General features: G+C 36.2%; 1 protein-coding gene across 1 annotated transcript; it reads left to right on the top strand.

The window, feature by feature from the left end:
- The first annotated feature begins 3,271 nt into the window (after positions 1-3,271).
- LOC107188710 (endoglucanase E-4-like) lies at positions 3,272-19,413 on the top strand. Its single transcript, XM_015577052.1, has 6 exons — positions 3,272-3,301; positions 10,469-10,706; positions 12,891-13,169; positions 15,083-15,423; positions 16,580-16,829; positions 19,127-19,413. The coding sequence occupies exons 1-6, from the start codon at positions 3,272-3,274 to the stop codon at positions 19,411-19,413; spliced, it is 1,425 nt and encodes a 474-aa protein (XP_015432538.1).
- Positions 19,414-20,298: the final 885 nt, after the last annotated feature.

The raw sequence follows: 20,298 nt of genomic DNA, 5'->3' as shown, positions 1-20,298 counted from the left end.
CTCATGGTATAATGATAATATAAGAAAGAAAATGCAAAATAGCGAAGACCAATGTTTTCAATTTTTAAGAGACCTTTTAGCCTTTTAGGGAAAGGCCCGTCTCACAGTTTATATAAAACGCAAGCATTACTATTAAAAAGTATAGATCATTTTTGCCAATCAGCAGTGGCAGATGAGATACACATGTTCGATGCTGCATCTAATGTTGTGCATTTGTGCGAGAAAATGTTCAATGATGTTCCAAGTTGTGATTAAAACATTGCGCTGTGATATATGCGTATCAACAACCGATCGAAAGTCTGTGTGACTCCCAATTAATCACAACATGATGCAAACATGCGGGTTGAAGGATTTACAAAATTTAATCATCAATGATCCAAAATTCCAGGAACGGTGTTGCGACAAGCATATACATATAAAATATTCCTACGGATTATTTATTTTTATAGAAATAAGTTTCGAGGATCATAGAAAAAGATCATTGCATGAATTTCCTCTAACACTACAAATAGAAGCGGACAATTACAGGTTGGCGGGTGTTGTCGCTTACCACGGGGGGTTACACATAACATCCATTGGTCATTACACGGCTTTCCTAAAGCAGCAAAATCGCTAGATTTTAAATGAACATTTTGTTTAATATGCAAGTAATGATTATAATGTAATTAAAACATTTTACTTTTCCTTGAAACTAATACACCCAACAATACCCACAAATTTCTATTTCGTCTTCTTAATTCTTTTTCCCAATTTTTTTACTTTTTTTTAATAAAACCAGGGGATTTCAAAGATTTCCCGGGCGATGCCACGTTGGTACAGCCTGCTACAATCTGCTACAAGATAGTACAGAGAAGAAATTTTTAATACTGTTTATTTCGAAAACGGTTTCGAATTGTAGAAAATACTCAACTAGTACAAACTAGTACAACGGTTCTTTTTCAGATAGATGCTCGTAATATTTTTATTTCACGATTTTTTTAAAACCGATGTTGTTAAACAATTTTTTCGAACGGTACAATGCAGTACAAACGAGAGAAATGAGTTTTTTCAAAAATGGAGGACTAACTTCGAAATTGATTTTTTCTACTTTTTTCGAAAATGCTTTCGAATTTTAGAAAACTCTCAGCGGTAAACGCGATACAAAACTATGTAGTACAAACTAGTACATTAATAATTTTTTAGTTTTTCAAAAATCAAAATATTTTCGTCGATGTTATTTAACGACTCTTCTGGCCGAGAAGAGCGCAGACAAAATATGTAGCGTCGACAGTGACCGTCCACTTTCCAAACTTCCTGCGCATTCGACTTCCTGGATACCAGCGCAATCGTTTTACCGAGAAATCTCTCATGGAATGCAAATAACGTACACCGGGAACAATTCGTATTCTTCGGCACGTTCGTCTTCCTTATCGCGAAATTAATGCCAATTTCAGTGCCGTACAAGCGTGATTGTTATTCCATTGTTAAAAACAACCGCGAATTCTGATATAGTAATAATGCAAGTGTTCACTTCGAAAATATTCGAAATTTGCACTTATAAAAAGTTCAGAGACGGTAAGACATGCACGTGATGCGACGATACGAAGATTGCAAATTTGCATTGACGCAAACGGTCACCACTTCGAGCATCTCTTGTAATGTAAGAAAGTTTATTTTACTACCACATTTGACCTTGCATGACCTTCAATGATAGCTCGCTGAAGTCGTCTCAACACCGGCTATCACATCGCGATAAAAAAACATAGCATTCTATTTAAAAAAATCGAGATGACCTTGAAATCTCCTCTATGCCTTCATCCACGCAGAAAATATTTATGTCACAATATGCCCTTCTCTATACCGTGTAAGTTTTGCATATAACATTTTTTCATATTATTACGAATAACGGCAATATTCAAAGTGAACATAGTTATTGTCCCACCCTGTATAAGAATGACTTTAAATTTTGAGGTGACAGTTATAGAGACACTGCGATTGTTCGCAGATTGTAATTAATTATCAATTAATTCTTCATATCGAATGTATAAAACTATTTGTTTTTAAATGAAAGAGATATTAAATAATATTATGTTCCAAACTGAGACGATAATTAGGTTAAACAACTGGTAAAATGATTAAATGAACTTACGCTACAATTTTAAGGTGGCAGTAATTGGTGCATCTACCTTAGCACATCTTTAATTTTGTATAATAAGCAAAAAGTTAGGTCTGAAGGGATTAAAATATTCTGGAAGAAGAATTTGTAATAAAAAAAAATACAGAAATTCGTGAACATTCTGAATGTTGCATCGTGTATATAATTTTTACTAACAAGGAAGGTTTCCCAACCCGGAGACGCCGATTGCAACGAAACTTCGTACGTTTGTTAAGCAAGCAAAAATAAGGGACACGTATTTTGTTAAGGGATTGTTTTCGAGACAGACTATATTTTAGTTTTCTGTAAATAAACAACAAATCTATAAGAGGGATCCCACGAACTAATTTGTACAGTTAATAGTAATGAATAGACTGCGGATTTTTATGCAAAATGGTATTTTATAAAGTAATTCATAAAAAGAAGAGCAAATGTACGAATTTATTTCTTCTCTTAAGTACCATATTGGGTTCAGAATAAAATAGGGAACTCGTTGAACCTGATGAAAGTTCTGTCCTTTATTGTATTTTCCAGACCCATATAAGTTATAAATGAATAAAATCTGCAGTTTAGTAATAAATAATAATATTAATTATATATTATTTTATAAAAGAATGCAACTGAAAAGAAAGGATGGAAGTTATTTGCAATTGTTCATAAAACAAATGAAAAACAATTTCCTATTCTACAGTTCATACTCTACATAAATTTCTTTATACTAATAAAAAATGGTAACATTTTTCGGAACCCAAACTCCGAACTTACTGCAACAACACTAATTTGTGGCTCTAAATATTATAGATCCAGTGGAGTACCTACAATCAGAACACTTGTGAACTGACATCGATTCGCGCTTAACAACGATAAAGAAGATGGGCTTATGACCACCATAATACGAAAACAATTTCGCTACGTCTCGACTTGCCGAGAAACGTTAAGTCACAGCGCAAAGAAAGTGGATGAACAAAAGAAAAGGATTCGGGATACGGTGAAGTATTAAATGAAGAGGCGCGACTAAATGATGGATATGCGTCTCGAGACGTGCCACAGGCTGATTCTGACAAACATAACGAAAAGGTGATTAACAACTTTTCGTATCCCCTACCACATACATCGTTGTGGAGGAACATCGCGAGGATGGAGCTGAACGTGTTCACCTGTGTCACGGTAAGTGCTCATCTCATTACGCAGTCGGCTGTTTAACCATTTGCGGATGGGCCGCTTTGAGGTTAAACGCTCTAACGTTAAACGTAATAATAGTAATGCGGTAAGTAATGCAGTATTAGTCATCAAAGTCATTCGTGTTGAAAACATAAGCTAACGATTTGAAACGCATATCTGGACGCCAGAGCCAGAGTGTACTAAATCACACTTACCAAACTTTAGAAGAGAACAAATCAAAGATGCAATAGTCTTTAACTTTGGAACAGTTTGGTAAGAATTCAATGAAAAACAATCGGTACCTTCAAACTGTTGAATGAACTTGAGACAAGTCTCGATACGTAGAGTGAACATTGCATTCAGTCACCTAAATGATGGACTTTGCACTGTTTGGGTCGAAACAAGATATGGTACTTAATATCATTTGTACACTATTATGTTAAAAACTAAATGAAAAATTTTATATAGGTAACATATAAAATGTCATTTTCTAAAAAAAGTGGACTTAATACACTGTGGATCTGGTGTCCAGATATGTATATGAACAACTCCAGTGTTGTCTTTTTCGTATTCACAAACAGCCGCTCGTAGGTCATGGATAAGATAGACAACTTGAAAATACTGATTTGCAGGAAATCTCCAGTTCGAATGCGGGACAAGAATTAAAAAAGCGGGACTCTAGAGCGGGACAATAGAGTCTAATGTTGCATACAGTTTCTCGCATTGTTTGGCCTCTTGGATCTAAGTAAAAATATAAACCTCTAAAAAGCGAAACATTTTCACTTCGATCAAATAACAGCTTTATTATAGCCTTAACATAAATTTATTAATGTGAGTGTTCATTGATTTATTCGTTTTCGGTGAAATGAAATGCTTGGATTGCCAAATTGTCAGGGATTGGTAAATGTATATTGATCTTAATTTCTCCGTGTAATATTACATCACACGTTTCCAACACCACGAGAACCTACGTGTAATTATGAAGCAAGCACGAGACATCGCATTGTTGAATACTTATTGCAATAAGTTATGATAATAAGTTATTGATACTTCTCGTGTGATGCAACTTATGTACAGGGTGTACCGCATAAAGCATTACAAGCTGTTTTCTCCGAAACCATTGCAGATAACGTCGTGAATCTTTTGCGAATTGAACGATTGAGGGTCAGGGGGTGGGGGTGTGCTAATTATTTAGGATGTAAAATAATTGAGCGAGGAAGTCTCCTAGGCAGGAAAGGGTCCCCCCATTTTTTAAAATGGTGAGCCCATTAATTTGTTGTTATTCAGATAGACGTTATCAAATCTAACATCTCATTTGAAACATCTGTTTTATTCTGCATATTTAAAGAGTTACAGCGAAGAATAGCTTTTCTCAAGAGGAACTGCGAGGAGGCGTCGAAAGATATTACAATAAATGTATAAGATTCAAATTCATTCGATTAAATGCTCAAAATGGTGTCTATTCATTTCCAAAGATTTATTTATTCCTTTTTACAATATTATTTTGGACATGTGATACAATTTTTTGTGTTATTGATTTACAAGTGCTTTGTATTCTTCTTTTCATATCTTTTTTCGATGTAACCTACAATAATCATAGTTGGTTTTTTTACCATTACCATCTACATCAATAGAGAACATGAAGAGGAGAATACAGAACCCTTGTAAATCGATAGCGCCAAAAATGTTATCAGATGTCCAGTATAATATTGTAAAAAGAATAAATAAATGTTTGGAAATAAATAGACACAGAATAAAGAAAATTGTTGCAAATAAATATTATTAAATTCGATTATATTTATCCGAACAACGAAAAAGTAATGACAAAAAACAGAGGGGGAGGGGGTTTTTTCCCCCTAGGAGACTTCGCTCTAGTGTTTTACATCTTAAATGATTATCGTCCTCCTGAGGCAGTCAATTTAAAAAAGTTCATGTCCATATCTACAATGGTTACGGAGAAAACGGTTCGTAACGCTTTATGTATTATAGTATACCCTGTATATGAGCCGCTGCACGTGATCTCGCATATCGAAGTACCTGATGTTTTCTCCTTTTTCTTTTATTGACTTGGCATCAAACTAAAGATCAATTTCTGTCGATATTTCATTTGGGGACACCGAACACACTCAACAGATGATATACGATGCACAAAATATATAGAAAGGTAAATCAAGGTGACAGTCTTTTATGAAGAAAAGTTTCAATAACCTCTGAAACTTCTCTGAACTGTCGTGTATAAAAAACAATTTGCGTTCTTATCCAAAGTAATCCACTTTTCTATGCCTTTAGCTGTTTATAGAATAATCTCAGGGAACTACATAAAATAAATACACTGTTATGACAAACCAAACTGGAGTAATAATTAATTTAGTCGATCTACTTCGTATAAACTTGAAAAATTGATTTTTATTGTATAGAATTATCAATTGATAGGTAGCCCGTGTATTTTTTAATGTAGTTTTTAGTAGCCTAACATGGATAATGACCAACATTGAAACAAAGTCTTATGCAAATAAACTATTTCTCTTACTTCTGTGTAAATGTTTCTAATAGATAGACTTTTCATCCTGTAAAGAACATTTGTCTTTTATTTATTTATTTGAAAATTGACATTCAATTCTAATAGAGGCATTAATTATTTAACATATGTATAAATTATATTGTAATATTGTATACTGAAGGACAAGATACATCAGATCAGTTATATTTTTGTTTAAATCATTAACATCTGAAAATGTACAAATGAAAACTGTTTCCCTTGATACATGATTTAATTAATTAATTGGACAGTTTACCGTTTTCTTATTCCGTCACTTAATATCACAGTATTTCAATGAATTGTTGATCATAAACCATGGCGAGTTAACTGAAATTAACAGTAAATAAACTGTTGTATGCATTTATAACAATATCCCCTAATTTGCAACTCATAGTACAAGACAAATTTCAATACATTTGAATAGTCTTCATACAGTATTACTGACATTTTAAAATCTATAGCCCAGGAAATGACACGCAATCCAATTTTGATCTCTGAATATTATTGCCCAAATATCGTGAATTTGCATAAACATTCACGGTCTAGTGATACATAATAGAATTTGATTTCTGACACGATAGTGGTTTGTCAAAAGATCACATTGCTCCGTGTTTGATCGTCGCGAATCCCTGTCATTGACGACCAGTAAACTCCTTTGTGTGGCCGGACGTAACGGCCGGGACATCGACTTCCGGTCCCAAGTCTTATGGGCAGACGTGTATTACCATCACGCAAGTCTGCATTCTTATTGTCTGCTTAGACTGACCTTCGAACGGTCCTATATTGACAAATGTAAATTTTTCTCACAAGAGACATTAAGTAACGAATCGAACAACCTATATTAACACTAATGTACAAAAAATCTATCAAGATTATAAAACTCCACTTTAATAGTCGCAAAATCTCTTAAGTCTTACATACATAGATATTCATACCCATATACACTTGTTGTAAGAACCGTGTATAAAATTACAAAATAAAATAATATATTTATTAATAGAATGTAATACTGAACAGTTTTATATTATTTTGCAGGCAAGAGTACAAAAGAGTAACAGTATTTAGGTATATGAGGTGACAGTATTTAGTTAGGTGGTAGTAACTGGGATGTCAGTAATTCCAACGAACACGTTTTACGGGTGACAGTAATAGCTTTCGAGATATATTTTTGAAACTAATAAATTTATAAACAAAAGTAGAGGTTCAGAAAGTTACAACAAATTTTTCTTCAATTACACATATTAAATAATAATAAATATAAATAAAAACTTATGTATTTGGTCAATTAATAAAAAAAGTATGCAATAATATCTATGTCAGTAATTGGGTCTTTCATCCTATCAGTCTTTTTCCGCACGTCACCGATATGATTGACGAATCCAAACACTGAAAATATGTGTGGCGAATACCGAACGAAATCGATACAACATCACGAGCATTAACACTAGGTTTACAGACATTCCTTGTGTACCTATCTACGGACACGTGTCATCGAAACTGCAGATTTTCTTTAAAAAACAACTTATTTCTTTTAATACTCAATTTACGATCGCATCCACTTGATGCGTATCCATAGATATAGGTATATCACATGGAGAATTTCGACATTAGAAGGCATTCGAAATGCGTCGAAATGACGCCTCCCGTAAACCTAGTGTTAAAGTCCAAACAGTCACGAAGCACGCGAAGAGCATGTGTGGAGAGAATTTGTCGTCACTGTGGTAAAAACGCGTGGTCACAAGTTCACAATAAGCTCGGTATTTGCAGAAGGTATTGACGTTTGTCATACAGATATTACGTGGTCGACGAACCTTGAGAATTTCCTGGAAAAGACATACACGCTTGGCCGACGAAGAGTTTCCAAACACAATTCCAAACTCATTTCACGTACCCCTTTCGTATCGTTGGCGAACACAGAATTCCGTTTATTATCGATATTGGAGAACAACTTTAGCATGTTTCATTTAGTGCTTTCAGCGTTTTATTCTCTTAAAAACTCAAGTTTTTAATTTCTAAATTTATTAAGTGATTGCTGTTAGATCAGTAATACAAGCACGCGATCTTCTATCACATGCTTGTATTACTAAGGTATTATTCTCTATAATAAAACCAGTGTTTGTGTGTGTAAACCACAAGCTGCGTACAGTTAATTACTGCCTTAACGTGTTCCACGATCCCAGTATCCTTAACAATTGCACATGAAATGGGCGATTTTACTGATAAATATATTCGACTCTTTTATTGCGAAATTACACAGTGTACTCTGCTCGTTTCAAGGTGCTATCCAACAGACCAACAAAATCAATTACAATGTTAAATACTATAGTTATATAAGGTCGAGAATTAATCTAATTTAAATTCGGCCATTTCCTCCGATTGCATTAAAAGATGGATATCTAAGCCAAATTCATAAATAATCTTGCTAAATCTGGGTGCCCCACTCCGGCGGTACCCCCACTACGCTCCTCAAACTACCGCGTCTGCTACGTACAGAGCGTTGCATGCTACGGCGTTGCGGCCCGTACGTGGAGAGTTCTTCCTGGACCTATCCATCGTTCGGTGTACTTCCCAACCATGTACCCGCTATTTCGACCCTTGCGGGTCTGGCACAGTAAATGCCTCTGTTCATCCCCTTCCCCCAGGGCAACTGGCTAACTGCCTGGCATAAGAAGGCCCATTCTACGGAAAACAATGAGGGTTTTGTAACACTGTATGTGTACTACAACTTGTATACATATAGTGTCATTCCAAAAGCGATTAGCCGACCCGTAAGTTCCCCTTGTAAGCAATTATTCGAAGATCTTAATATATTGTGACTTCCCTGAAAAATATATTGCGAATAAAATGTTGCATTAACGCTACGATGGGACCTAATGGGTTAAGTTCAATTATAAATGATGGTATGAAAATGATGAAATCATTAAAGAAATAACTGCTATTTATTTTCTTCGAAAATAGGATGTAAGTTCTTATAACGGATGTTGTTCTTCGATTGTAGGATCTTTTGAAAACGTATACCGAATGTGTTCGTTATTAACAATAAGTATTAACATCATATTCGCACGCAAGTGCAGGCGGCATGGGAATTCTTCAATACGCCATATTACTTTCGTTCCTCCAATACTTGGAGTAGTGTGCGATTTCTATCGGGAACTTTTCCAATAGGTAAAAGTTGAAGATACTCTCGCGATTGAAACGAAACGACGAGTGGCTTCGTATCGAGAGGTTTCTCTATCCAGTTCTTAAGGTCATAACGAAACTTTAACTCCCGCATGTTAGATGGCCTTTTCTAAAGTCCATCACGTAGATTTTACGTTACATGCCCCGCGGATTTATCGAAGTCATCCAGTTTCATTGTCAAGCCTAGGCGCGCCGTCTGTGTCAAGAATGAGGCACATCTGTTTTTTGTAATTCACTAAGGAGACTAAGGAATCATTTTTCGTGAGAAGAAACCTTTCTTCTTCATTTCTTTGTAAAAAAATGAAAGCAACGCCGGATGTATTCTTTTACCCAATGTTTACTACTATCATAAGGTTTAAAAAAAATGGTATGAAATATATATTTGTTTTCAAAATGGCGATGCAGAGTGGTAATCGTTTCAACATTTTTCTATGGTTTTCCCCTACATTTTGCCCAGTGGTTACCCTAGTAGCACAAAAATATTAGTTAAAAATGTTTTTGAAATATTGAAACAATATTTTCTGAGCCACACATTTCAATATGAAATAAATATTGAATCCACATATTGTATACATATACAGGAAATATAAAATAAATGTTTAAAAAATATAAACTAAATATTCATAGAACATAAAAGAAATATTTTAAAAATATGAGTTGAATATTTAGACAATAGTAAATTAATACTGCAAATGTGAACAGAATGTTTAAAAAAAATTAAAATAAGTTTCATACGCCATTTTTCGTATCCGAAATTAGTCTTATATAATAATATATATGTATAAGTGCCGGGGAATGTAACTTAAAAAATATTCAACCACCTGACTCGGCATTGCATGTACGTATACTTTAACATCTTCTTCATAGCATGAACCTACATTTATAATTGTATTGTTTTAAGAAATCGCATTTTTTAGCACTTATTACTTGAAAAAACTTACCTTTTCTTAAAAATTCATTGTTGACTACGAAATCTCCGAAAAAGAGACAAATTATTCTTTGAATTAATCCTTGACACGAAAATATTCTTTGCAGCGTATTCGTCCTTTGACACCATTTAAGTTGTATTTAACATATTTTTTATATAATCACAACTAAAGGAGATATTTATATGGCACCTTTAGGTGGATCACCTTGTATTAGGTTGTTACACAAGCAATGGACGATGTTATTGAAGGAGGATTTGACGTTATATTTATGAATGAAAAAATTAACATAGACATTTACGGTATACACGAATCTATGAAATTTAGTACATAACAGAATCTGAATGAGATTTTATGAACTTTCGCATTTTATTCAGAACCCAATAAAATCTTCAAAGGAAGAAATCTTTATTTTTAAACTTGCTCTTGTATATGTATATATATTACTTTTAAAAATGACTTTCTGTATAAACATTTGCGACTGAATGATAAAATCGATATTCTTAAGTATATATGAAACTATTACAGACTGTGATTATAACATCGACTGCCTTGGTCGACGTTATAAATGCAAACCCAACGTACTACGTAAAACCTATCGAAGAAGAGAACGACTACGCCCAGGTTTTGGAGCTTTCGCTTTTATTCTACGAAGCACAACGGTCGGGAAAACTGCCAAAGAACAATCGGATTCAATGGAGAGGGGATTCGGCACTGGATGATCACGGTTTAAATGGCGAAGATCTGACTGGTGGCTATTATGACGGTAATTACAAAATAAAATATAAAATTGAATTTCGCTTATATGCAGTAATTGCATTTGAATTGAAATTAAATGGTTATTAGTAGATAGTTGGAGATTCTATATTGTAGCCGATATTGAGGGAAAAAATTCATTTGTGTGTCTTAGTACGACCATAAAATTTATGAATGAAAAGAGTTAACCCCTTGCAGTACGATTTTTATGACTACGCTCACTAGACTTACTTTATTCTTAATCATTAGACTAAGGATGTTTAGGTATTTATAACGGCCCCAGACTTACAAAACGTAGCAAAATAAAGATTATATTAAAATAGTAGTTAATAGTATTTACGTATCACCATTAACGTGTGTAAACCCCTAGTATTGTACATATCTACAGAAAACAAAACTATTCAATTTTGTTTTTTATACATATATCAATACCCCAAAATTATCATTTCCATAAACATCCGCAGTTAATAATTTGCAAAATCAATATAAGTTCCACGTTCATTCTAACTGTATATTTTCTCTAAATATCAAACATTAATACCATCGAGATAATATTTTGTTGACCTTACAAAATTGAAAAATATTCATGTTTATTCAATCCATTTCGAAATCATCACCACGAGTCCGAATCGATATTACATATGAGACAGGATGTGAGATAGTAGAATATGACTTTCGAGTAAATACAATGACATTGCAAAGTATAGGACCATGTCCAAAAATATAAATAATGTATAAAGATTTTCGGTACAACGAAATTTCAATAACACTAGAGCTTCCAAACCCGTTAAAATGACGAATTCCAAGTTTCTTGTTCTATACTTATTGAAATCATGAAGGTACTTTTTGTGGACTGTATATTGACTCTTAATTTATTATACATTTTACATTATATTGCATTACATTACATATATATAGTATTGTAGGGATTTTGAGTAAATAGAGATATTTTTTAAAACAAGAATATTTAATAATGAAAGGAAAGGAAAAAAAACAAAGTCACACACAATACACTTGCTCGCTCGCACACGACTTCTCACACGACACTCCTCGCTCTCTCGATTCACAGTCCCTTACCCCGCATCTCAATCCCCGAAAACCGATCTCCTCACGCACACACTCATTCGCACCGATAACAAAAACGCACTCCTAGAGTTCCTCGAATCCACGAAGCAGCGACCCCACAGTATTATACGTTACACATATCAATATATTATGCAATTCAATTTAATATACATTCAACGCTTTTCTAGTATATGTAGTAACATATTTTCGATGTTGTAAAGTATAAAAACCAATCAATTCAATGCAACAGATAGTGACAACGAATCAGATCTAATTAGACTACGGATATTTATACAAATGTAGAATTTTATGGATTAATTTTTCGAAACGCGACGCAAAGAAAAGAAATGTATGTACTTCTAAATAACATTCCTGATGTTTTTGAATGGAGCCATGAATAAACTTTCTGAAGTTTTTTACTACATTGAATTTTACAGTGGAACGTTTTGTATTGTTACACCGGAAAACGAAAAAACTTGTGTTCGTTTAGTAATCCACTTAGCCCTTATGTATACAAAGTCGTAACAATATTCCCAAAACACAGTTTTTTATCAGAAGGAATCGATTTTGAAAGGATAAGTACTTGTAATAAAAAATCAAATAGAAGCAGTCATTTTTGTTTTATCCTAACTCGTCATTTGACACAATATCGCTGGTTTTACTAATTTTTATATCCTCTGTCTTGGCTACCTCGAAAAACGAGAATACCTACAGCTCTTCACTTTTAGTACTTTGATGTCAGATGATGTAGTAATACGTTTTTTTTTAAAACAAACATTGAGAACGATTGACGTAGTAGTATGTCTTTCTTACATGAAAACTAGAATATTAAAAAAAATAGGGAAATATCGCTTTTCCTATATGTCATGTTTGACAAATAAAAATTAAGTAGTGGTTCCTAAATATTTTTAGAACGCCTGAAGTTGTATATTTGGAAACACAAAGACCCTCTCGGCAGGAAAGTGTTAATAAGGGCTAGGTGGACTGCAAAACACACACAAGATTTTTCATTTTCCGTTAACAGTATAAAACGTTCCCTTATTAGACGATTGGATATTCTAGAAATGTATAAAATCCGCAGGCCATTTATGGAAAATAACATAAAACTCTAATGTTCTGCGACTTTCAGCTGGTGACTTTGTAAAGTTCGGGTTTACAATGGCTTCGACGACGACGCTTTTAGCTTGGGGCGCGGTTAGTTGGCCAGAGGCATACGACGCGGCAGGACAACTCGAGAAACTTCGCGATGCCGTGAAATGGGCCACGGACTATTTTATCAAGTGTCACGTGAGCGAATACGTGTTTTACGGGCAGGTTGGTGATTTCTCTCTCGATCATACCTTCTGGGGGAGACCGGAAGAACTGAACACTACTAGGCCTGCGTACAAGATCGATCCCGAACATCCTGGTATGATAGTAAAATACTTAACCGATGGCATTTGTTGTATGTGTGTTAGGGTGGTTCGTAAAATTGAAGTCTTAAAATTATATCGGCGCACCCTGTTATTTAGTTGTTTCATTTGAAAAATGAGTGTATGTAATTTTGCTTCTAATTTGATTAAAGTTTAGAGGACGCTATGAGGTACCAAAGTTTTCATATTCTAAAGGACATGAGGATGGTCTTAATTACTGGACAATGTTTAATGAACAAGGTGAATATTTACAATAAGGAAGCTACCTACGATTTCAATAATTTTTTTAATATGTTGTCAAAGTCGTCACCCTGAGTAGTACTGTGAAAGTTTTAGTTGAGGATCGCCGTTTGTAAAAAGTGATCAAAAAAAGTTTAGTATCATACTTTAGTAGTACAGTGGAGTTTGTTTATAGCGACATTCAAGGTACAGAGAAATTACGTTGCTGTAAACGAATGTTGTTATAAGCAGAATCAAAATATATATAAAGTAATGTGTATGGGAACCGAACTTAGAGAGCAAGTCGGATGTAATATGCGGTCTGCTGTTATAGGCGGTGTCGCAATCTTGTTGTCAAGATCACCCTCTATTTAGACTGATGTTCAGAAAGTTTCAGTTACCAAATGTTGTTTATTAAAAAATTATTAAGAGAACAATGATACCTTTCTCTTGAACTGTCTTTAACCAATTCTGAATGGTTTGTTTTTCTTGAACAGTTTCTAACCAATTTTGGGTGACTTTTTTTTCTTGAATTATCTCTAACCAACTTTGAATGACTTTTCTCCTTGACTTGTCTCTAACCTCTATTCCGAAGTAAGTATGCATGGAAGCATAAAATAACTGTGTCTAACCAACTCTGAAGCATTATACTAACCGGAGTTGGTTAGAGACAATTCAAGAAAAAAAGTAATTCAGAGTTGGTTAGAGATAGTTGCTTTAATTATGTTTGTGTGAATCGTGCCGACGCCGCGCATTGCGAATAACCTATAAAAACTGGTTTTCACTCTCGGTGGCTACCCAGGTACCAGAGCGCCATCTTTTGATTCCACTAACTCGAACAAGCTCCAGAGCCTCCAGAGACTTTGAGGTTGCGCGCGTGTGTCGAGGCAGTGCGTATTTGGCGTATACGGAACGAACACGGATTACTAGCGTGATCTTATAGCGGTAGCGGAAGTGAATCTTGCGTGTGGGTGTGAGCATGCATAAAATGAGACAGCTGAGCTGCCCTTCAAAATTGGCTGGCTTCTGCTCCACTGTATCTGGCGTCAATGTCACTGTAAGAACTCTACTGTACATACCACAAACTTCACGAAGGCTTTTTTCCTCCATGGAGGATATTTTATGCCACTAATTAACCTCTTATTGTGTCTGTTCAACCACAAATACCGAATCATTATTTTGTACTGACCACTCCAGACACACTTTCCTGTGTTTAGTTTAACTCACTGAACAAATTATGATGAAAGTTATTTTTCTCAAAATAGTGGCATACATATGTATATCCAGTAACAGCAAATGTACTTAAATGAATAAATAAAACTAACTAAACTGTTTCGAAGAAATGTTTTTGTTAATAAGTTTTTCAAGAACAACGACCCCCAACTAAAACCTTCACAACACTACTCAGAGTGATGACCTTGACAACATATTGAAAAATCATCGAAATCAGAGATGGCTGCCTTATTGTAAATATTACCCAGAACATATTCAGAGGGTGCTCACAATGAAATTTCGAAAAGAAATTTATTCAGCCATATAAAAACCACCCTAACGAGTGTGTTTCATATTAGAAGGAACTTTTTACCTAGATAATGAATTCCGTCATCTTTGGCAGATACTTGTCTGTGTAACTGTATTTTTTATTATTGTGATAATCTAAGTTTAACGATGTCCCTGTCACATGTTTTAGGGTCCGATTTGGCAGGAGAAACAGCAGCCGCGCTCGCAGCTTCGAGTATTGTGTTCCGTGACCACGAACCCGAATACAGTGCCCGATGTTTAAAACACGCGAAGGAATTGTACAGATTCGCGACCAGATATCGAGGACTTTATCACGAGGCGATTCGCGGGGCCGCTCAATATTACGAGAGCACCGACTACGGCGATGAACTGGCATGGGCGGCTGCCTGGCTTTTCAAGGCGACCAACGATACGATGTATCTCGAGGATTCCGAGCATCATTATCAGCATTTCCATCTCAAAGAGAGACCGAATGAATTTTTCTACAATACGAAAGTCGCTGGCGTTCAGGTAAACGTAATTGCATCCAAGTGAAATGGAAACAGTAATGGTAATGGTTAGATTCGCGTACTTTTATGTAAATCTAGACTTTTTGCAGACACATTTATCAAACGAAAACTGTGCGGAGATTCGTTTCCTATATCGAACGTTTCGTTAAGAGGCGAAGCAAAGTATATACCCAATTCTATTTTTACATGAACTTTTTGTACACGATTTTCAATTAACTGGAATTATAAGAATAAATTTCATTCTCTTTTTACACGATCTGGTTGGATTTAACACGATCGACCCATATTCTAAGAAACAATTTTTGATGAAAGATCTTGAATGAAGATCAACTAGCCAGTAAGTTGGGTAATCCTTTTCTCCAACATGATCCGAAAGAGGAACGAACTGGGAAGTTCCAACGTAATCTGAAATCATTAACGATATCATGGAAACACGAAGTCATTAAATACAATCAAATCACGTACACAAGGATTAATAATTGTATTTGTTCTTAAAACGAGTGGAACGTCGGCACCACAGGAAACTAGAGTTAACATTGTTCAAAAGATCACAGAAAGAATTTCACCAATGGAGCAACAAGACGACGACTAAGATCTTTTTTTTTTATTTCAAATGATAATGTACTTTATATAATACGTTATTATATACCTGTGCAACCTTTACAAAATAAAAAGTACAGACACGGAAAAATGATAAGATTCTAACATGAACTTTCATATGATTTATTGTATTATTTTTGCTGGTTTTTAGGTCTGGTACCAATCTGTTTTTTCATAGACAACAGTATCTTTTTACCCGAATTTGTTTTACACACAATCTTTCGAAACGTATCTATCGTGTAAAAACAGAATTGGGTGTGATCTATACTGAGCTTGAACGAAAATTTTCAGTTTATTCAGTTTAATACATTCATAACCTACATCGCTTAATAAACAAGTTACGCCCACTTTTGCATTACTTTCAGTACACTCCTCATACATAATTGACTAAAATAGTAAAATGTGTTTTGTTTGCATTGCTTCAAAATTCCCCATAAATATGTACGAACAAACTTATGGACGAACCTGATACAGATAACGCTAGTCTACGAAAAAAGACAATGTAATAGACACGTGTTCGTGACACGAATGAAATAAAGTTTCCAATTTGTTTGCAGGTACTATTGGCTCAATTGACGGGGCAGCCGGAATATCAGAATGCGGCTCGTGCTTTTTGCGATTTCTCGGTGCGCCAACAAAAACGCACGCCGAAGGGCTTGCTCTATATCGACAAATTCGGCACCTTGTGCCACGCCGCAAACGTGGCGTTCGTTTGCCTGGAAGCGGCTGACTCGCCCGGTATCGGGAATCCCCAGGAATATCGGGAATTTGCCGAGCAACAAATTTATTATATGTTGGGCGGTGGCGGTAAGTTCGAATTTCTCTACGTGACTAGTGGTCGCGAGAAATTATGAAGGATTCGAGCAAATGATTTTTTAGTTGATATCGAAATTCTTGCATAATTTGAGTGAGATATGGTACGATTAACCCTATAACGCCTGAATTTTCATTTTAAGAAAAAAACTTTTTTATTTTCTATATTCATATTTATAAATATATAAATCCTAAGTCACATCTACAGTCTATTTCACAGGATAGAGTACGGCAGTATTTATATATTCTAGTATAGGTTGTATACAGGATGTCTCAAAAATGTGTCTGGGTTAGATCTGGGATGATTTGAAACCACTTTTTCCTTAGCGAAAACGTTATCTGCGGCTTTGTTAACGAGATATTAACGAAAAACCCCGACCAATTAGACCGCGAATTTGCCAGCCAAGTTCCCGCGCTAGCGGTGGCTACGCGCTACGCTTGAAACTCTGAACAAGCAAGTCGGCATGCATCCCAGGAAACCGCGTATAATAGCAAATAAGAATAACACACCAAATCGAACTTTTTATCATCTTTCGTTTGTCATTTAAAGTAATGAATGAATGAAACATAAATGTAAGAAAATCATGTGTAACGTAAAAAAGACGAATACACGATTATTTTTTTAAACAGAATCTTGACGAAGCCCGAAGAAAAATGTAGGTACGGAAACTTGCAGAATTATTGCCGGGAAAAAGTCATATGTAGCTTGCGTTAAATTAAAGAAATTATAATCAACAATAAATTGAATCAAACTCACTCTTCAACATCACTGTACCGATCGTGGTCATCGACGACTGAAACGGTTTATGGCAGGGTATCGCCCAGTCCGCAGGTGATCGCAGGTATATCTAACCAGCCGAAGTTAAGAGTTGTAACGTCAAGTGCGTCCGCATTATTCCACCGAATACGTATTCACTTCACTGCACGACCACTAACACTGATCAGCCAACACGATCACTTAATGTATGTTTAATCGAACGTGTTGTTCCTACGTTAGGAAAATTGGTGGTCCCGAAACGGGCCGATTATTTTCAATTTATCACATGTTTTACGTAGCCAAACGCTTGCACAGCAGCAGCCGTATATCCGTTATTCTGTGCGTACCACCAGAACATTGCACAATACTCCCGTGAACTGAACATCTCTGTCGCCCAATTGCTAACCGACTGACAGTATTTTTCCGAAAGGGCTTCCTCTACCCCCAAGTAGTTTCTCATCGTTACATTGTGAGTTCACTCCCACCTAATGATGGGTAAGGGTTCGTTGAAAAATGCAAACAAGCAATGCATCTTCGTTTGATAACATCGCGCGTGATAATCCTCTCTCCGGCAAGGCATCCACATTTCCAAGTTCTTTAAAACGTTGTACCCACTTCTGTACCAATGCATTAAGGCGAGAAAACAACCCTTTTATCCGAGGCGACCTTTCTATGTAAGTACTTACAAATCTTAAACCTCAAAAGATATAAAAAAATTGTTAAAATAAAGGTTATACCTACCGCGTCTTGTGGCCTACTAATTTGTGCGAAAATTCTCCGTAAAATAATTTTTTTTTTATTTTTCGCAAAGTTTCATAGGTCTCAGCAAACGGTACAACTTTTATTTAAACAATTTTTTGATTTAAGGTTTATAGGCACTTACCAAGATAGCACCGCACATCCAAGAGACGTCCGTCTAATGTTGAATTTCAATCTGAATGTCCTAGGCCTATTTTGAACATCCCTAGGATGTTCTAGAAATGTCTATCCCGAATGTTCTGCGGATGTTCCCAAGACTTAAATTTCGCATGTTCTAGGAATGTCTGTGTCTTAAGTCTTACGAATGTTCGTAGGATTTAAATTTCGGATAGTTCTGTTTAGTAATTTTTAAAAGTTGGAAAACGTTCCTGATACGCCTTTTAGGGCATTACCATAGCGTTTGTAAGAACTCTTTAAACATTCCCAAAAAGTACAGAGAATGTTACTTCTACATATTCGGAAAATGGACCTTCCTACGACATTTAAGGATCTTAACGATGAGGTAGGGAGGACATGTGGACCTTTTCGGGATATCCTCCTAATAAAAGGGTAGATTTCTCCCTTAAAGTAAAAAAACAGGCCTGAACGAATCACATGTAAATCCTTAGGTAGGTCTAATGAACATTTGTTCAAAGTTGCTTCAAAATTGGCGTGTATCAGTCACCGGCGTTTCCTTGTTAGTTTGGCATGTAGAAACCACCCTGTGAAAATGTTCCACATTTTCCCTAATCTCCTTAATATTCGAATACTGAAATCATTCAATTTCTCCAACTAGGAAGGAGTTACGTGATCGGATGGGGTCGAAATCCCCCGAAACAGCCGCATCACGCGGCCTCGTCATGCCCCGACAGACCGGCGGCCTGCGGTTGGTCCGAGTTCGACAAAGACGCGCCGAATCCTCAAATTTTGTATGGAGCCTTGGTCTCCGGACCCGACGAAGCCGACAAATTCCATGATCATCGAGAAGACTACGTGTACACCGAAGTCACGTTGGATTATAACGGTGGCTTCACGGGCGCGCTCGCTGGACTCTTGCAATTACGGATGAAAAGCATAACGTAACGCGTGACAGATGAACGCGTTGTAAAAGTTTAATTGTAAATTAACAAACAGTTCATTATTTCTAAAAATTTTCGTGTGTGTGTGTTTTGCGAGGGTGGAGGGAAAATCTTCCAAAGACTCAACGAGCCCGTGCTTTGTAGGGTTTTAAGATTTTCACCTACTAAAAACCACCTCCTTTGTCACATTCTATTTCCCATGCATCCCACGGAACCGCAGTCAGGCATTAGCGCTACCTATTCCTTTCTCCGAGGTGTAGTCGTTTGAGAACGATTACCGCACACTCATCTACCGCGTTCCAAGCTTCTTCGGTGTCCAGCATAAGCGTAACGATGTTCTCCGAGGTGACAGTTCGGCCAAGCCTTCCTTGCAGCACGCTCCTTTCGCTGTCAAAGCGATGGCAAACGAAGAAAACGTGCTCCACGTCTTCGTCCATATCGTGACATACTGGACCTGCATAACTATCGTTCAATCTGAAACGATATTGGTGCGCTCTGAAGCTACCATGTCCCGTCAACATCTACGTGAAGTAGTAGCTAACCGCACCGTGTTGTCGAACCAGCCACGAATTCAGCAAAGGGATCAGAAAGTGTGTCCATCTCCAAGCTGAGGATGAGTGCCAACAGCTTTGCCACTGTACTCTTGACGCAGCTCTCTCCTCGGCAGATGTTATGCCGTGGTCTTTTCCTTTTCCCCTATGAAAAATTCCGCGTCGCTTGTCCGCCAAGATTTCTATGGGCATCGTGCCGGCTACAACACACGCTGCATCGTAAGACCGGGGCGGAAGACGCAAACCACCCTCAAATAACTCCTTCAATGTACCGCAATGACACATCGCTTGTATGCGGCCGTCCTCAGCGCTACGACACAGATAGGTGCTGCGTACAG

Source organism: Dufourea novaeangliae, unplaced genomic scaffold, assembly GCF_001272555.1.
Source record: "Dufourea novaeangliae isolate 0120121106 unplaced genomic scaffold, ASM127255v1 scaffold108, whole genome shotgun sequence".
In the NCBI taxonomy this organism is placed as follows: Eukaryota; Metazoa; Arthropoda; class Insecta; order Hymenoptera; family Halictidae; genus Dufourea; species Dufourea novaeangliae.
Note: the sequence above shows the minus strand (reverse complement) of the source record. Positions and strands in the feature narration are given on the sequence as shown.

Excerpts from the sequence above, each read along its gene's own strand:
- LOC107188710 (XM_015577052.1), top strand. The coding sequence starts at position 3,272 with ATGGAGCTGAACGTGTTCACCTGTGTCACG. Across the intron at positions 3,302-10,468 it reads ACGTGTTCACCTGTGTCACG|ACTGTGATTATAACATCGAC; the intron begins GTAAGTGCTCAT and ends AAACTATTACAG. Across the intron at positions 15,424-16,579 it reads CGAAAGTCGCTGGCGTTCAG|GTACTATTGGCTCAATTGAC; the intron begins GTAAACGTAATT and ends ATTTGTTTGCAG.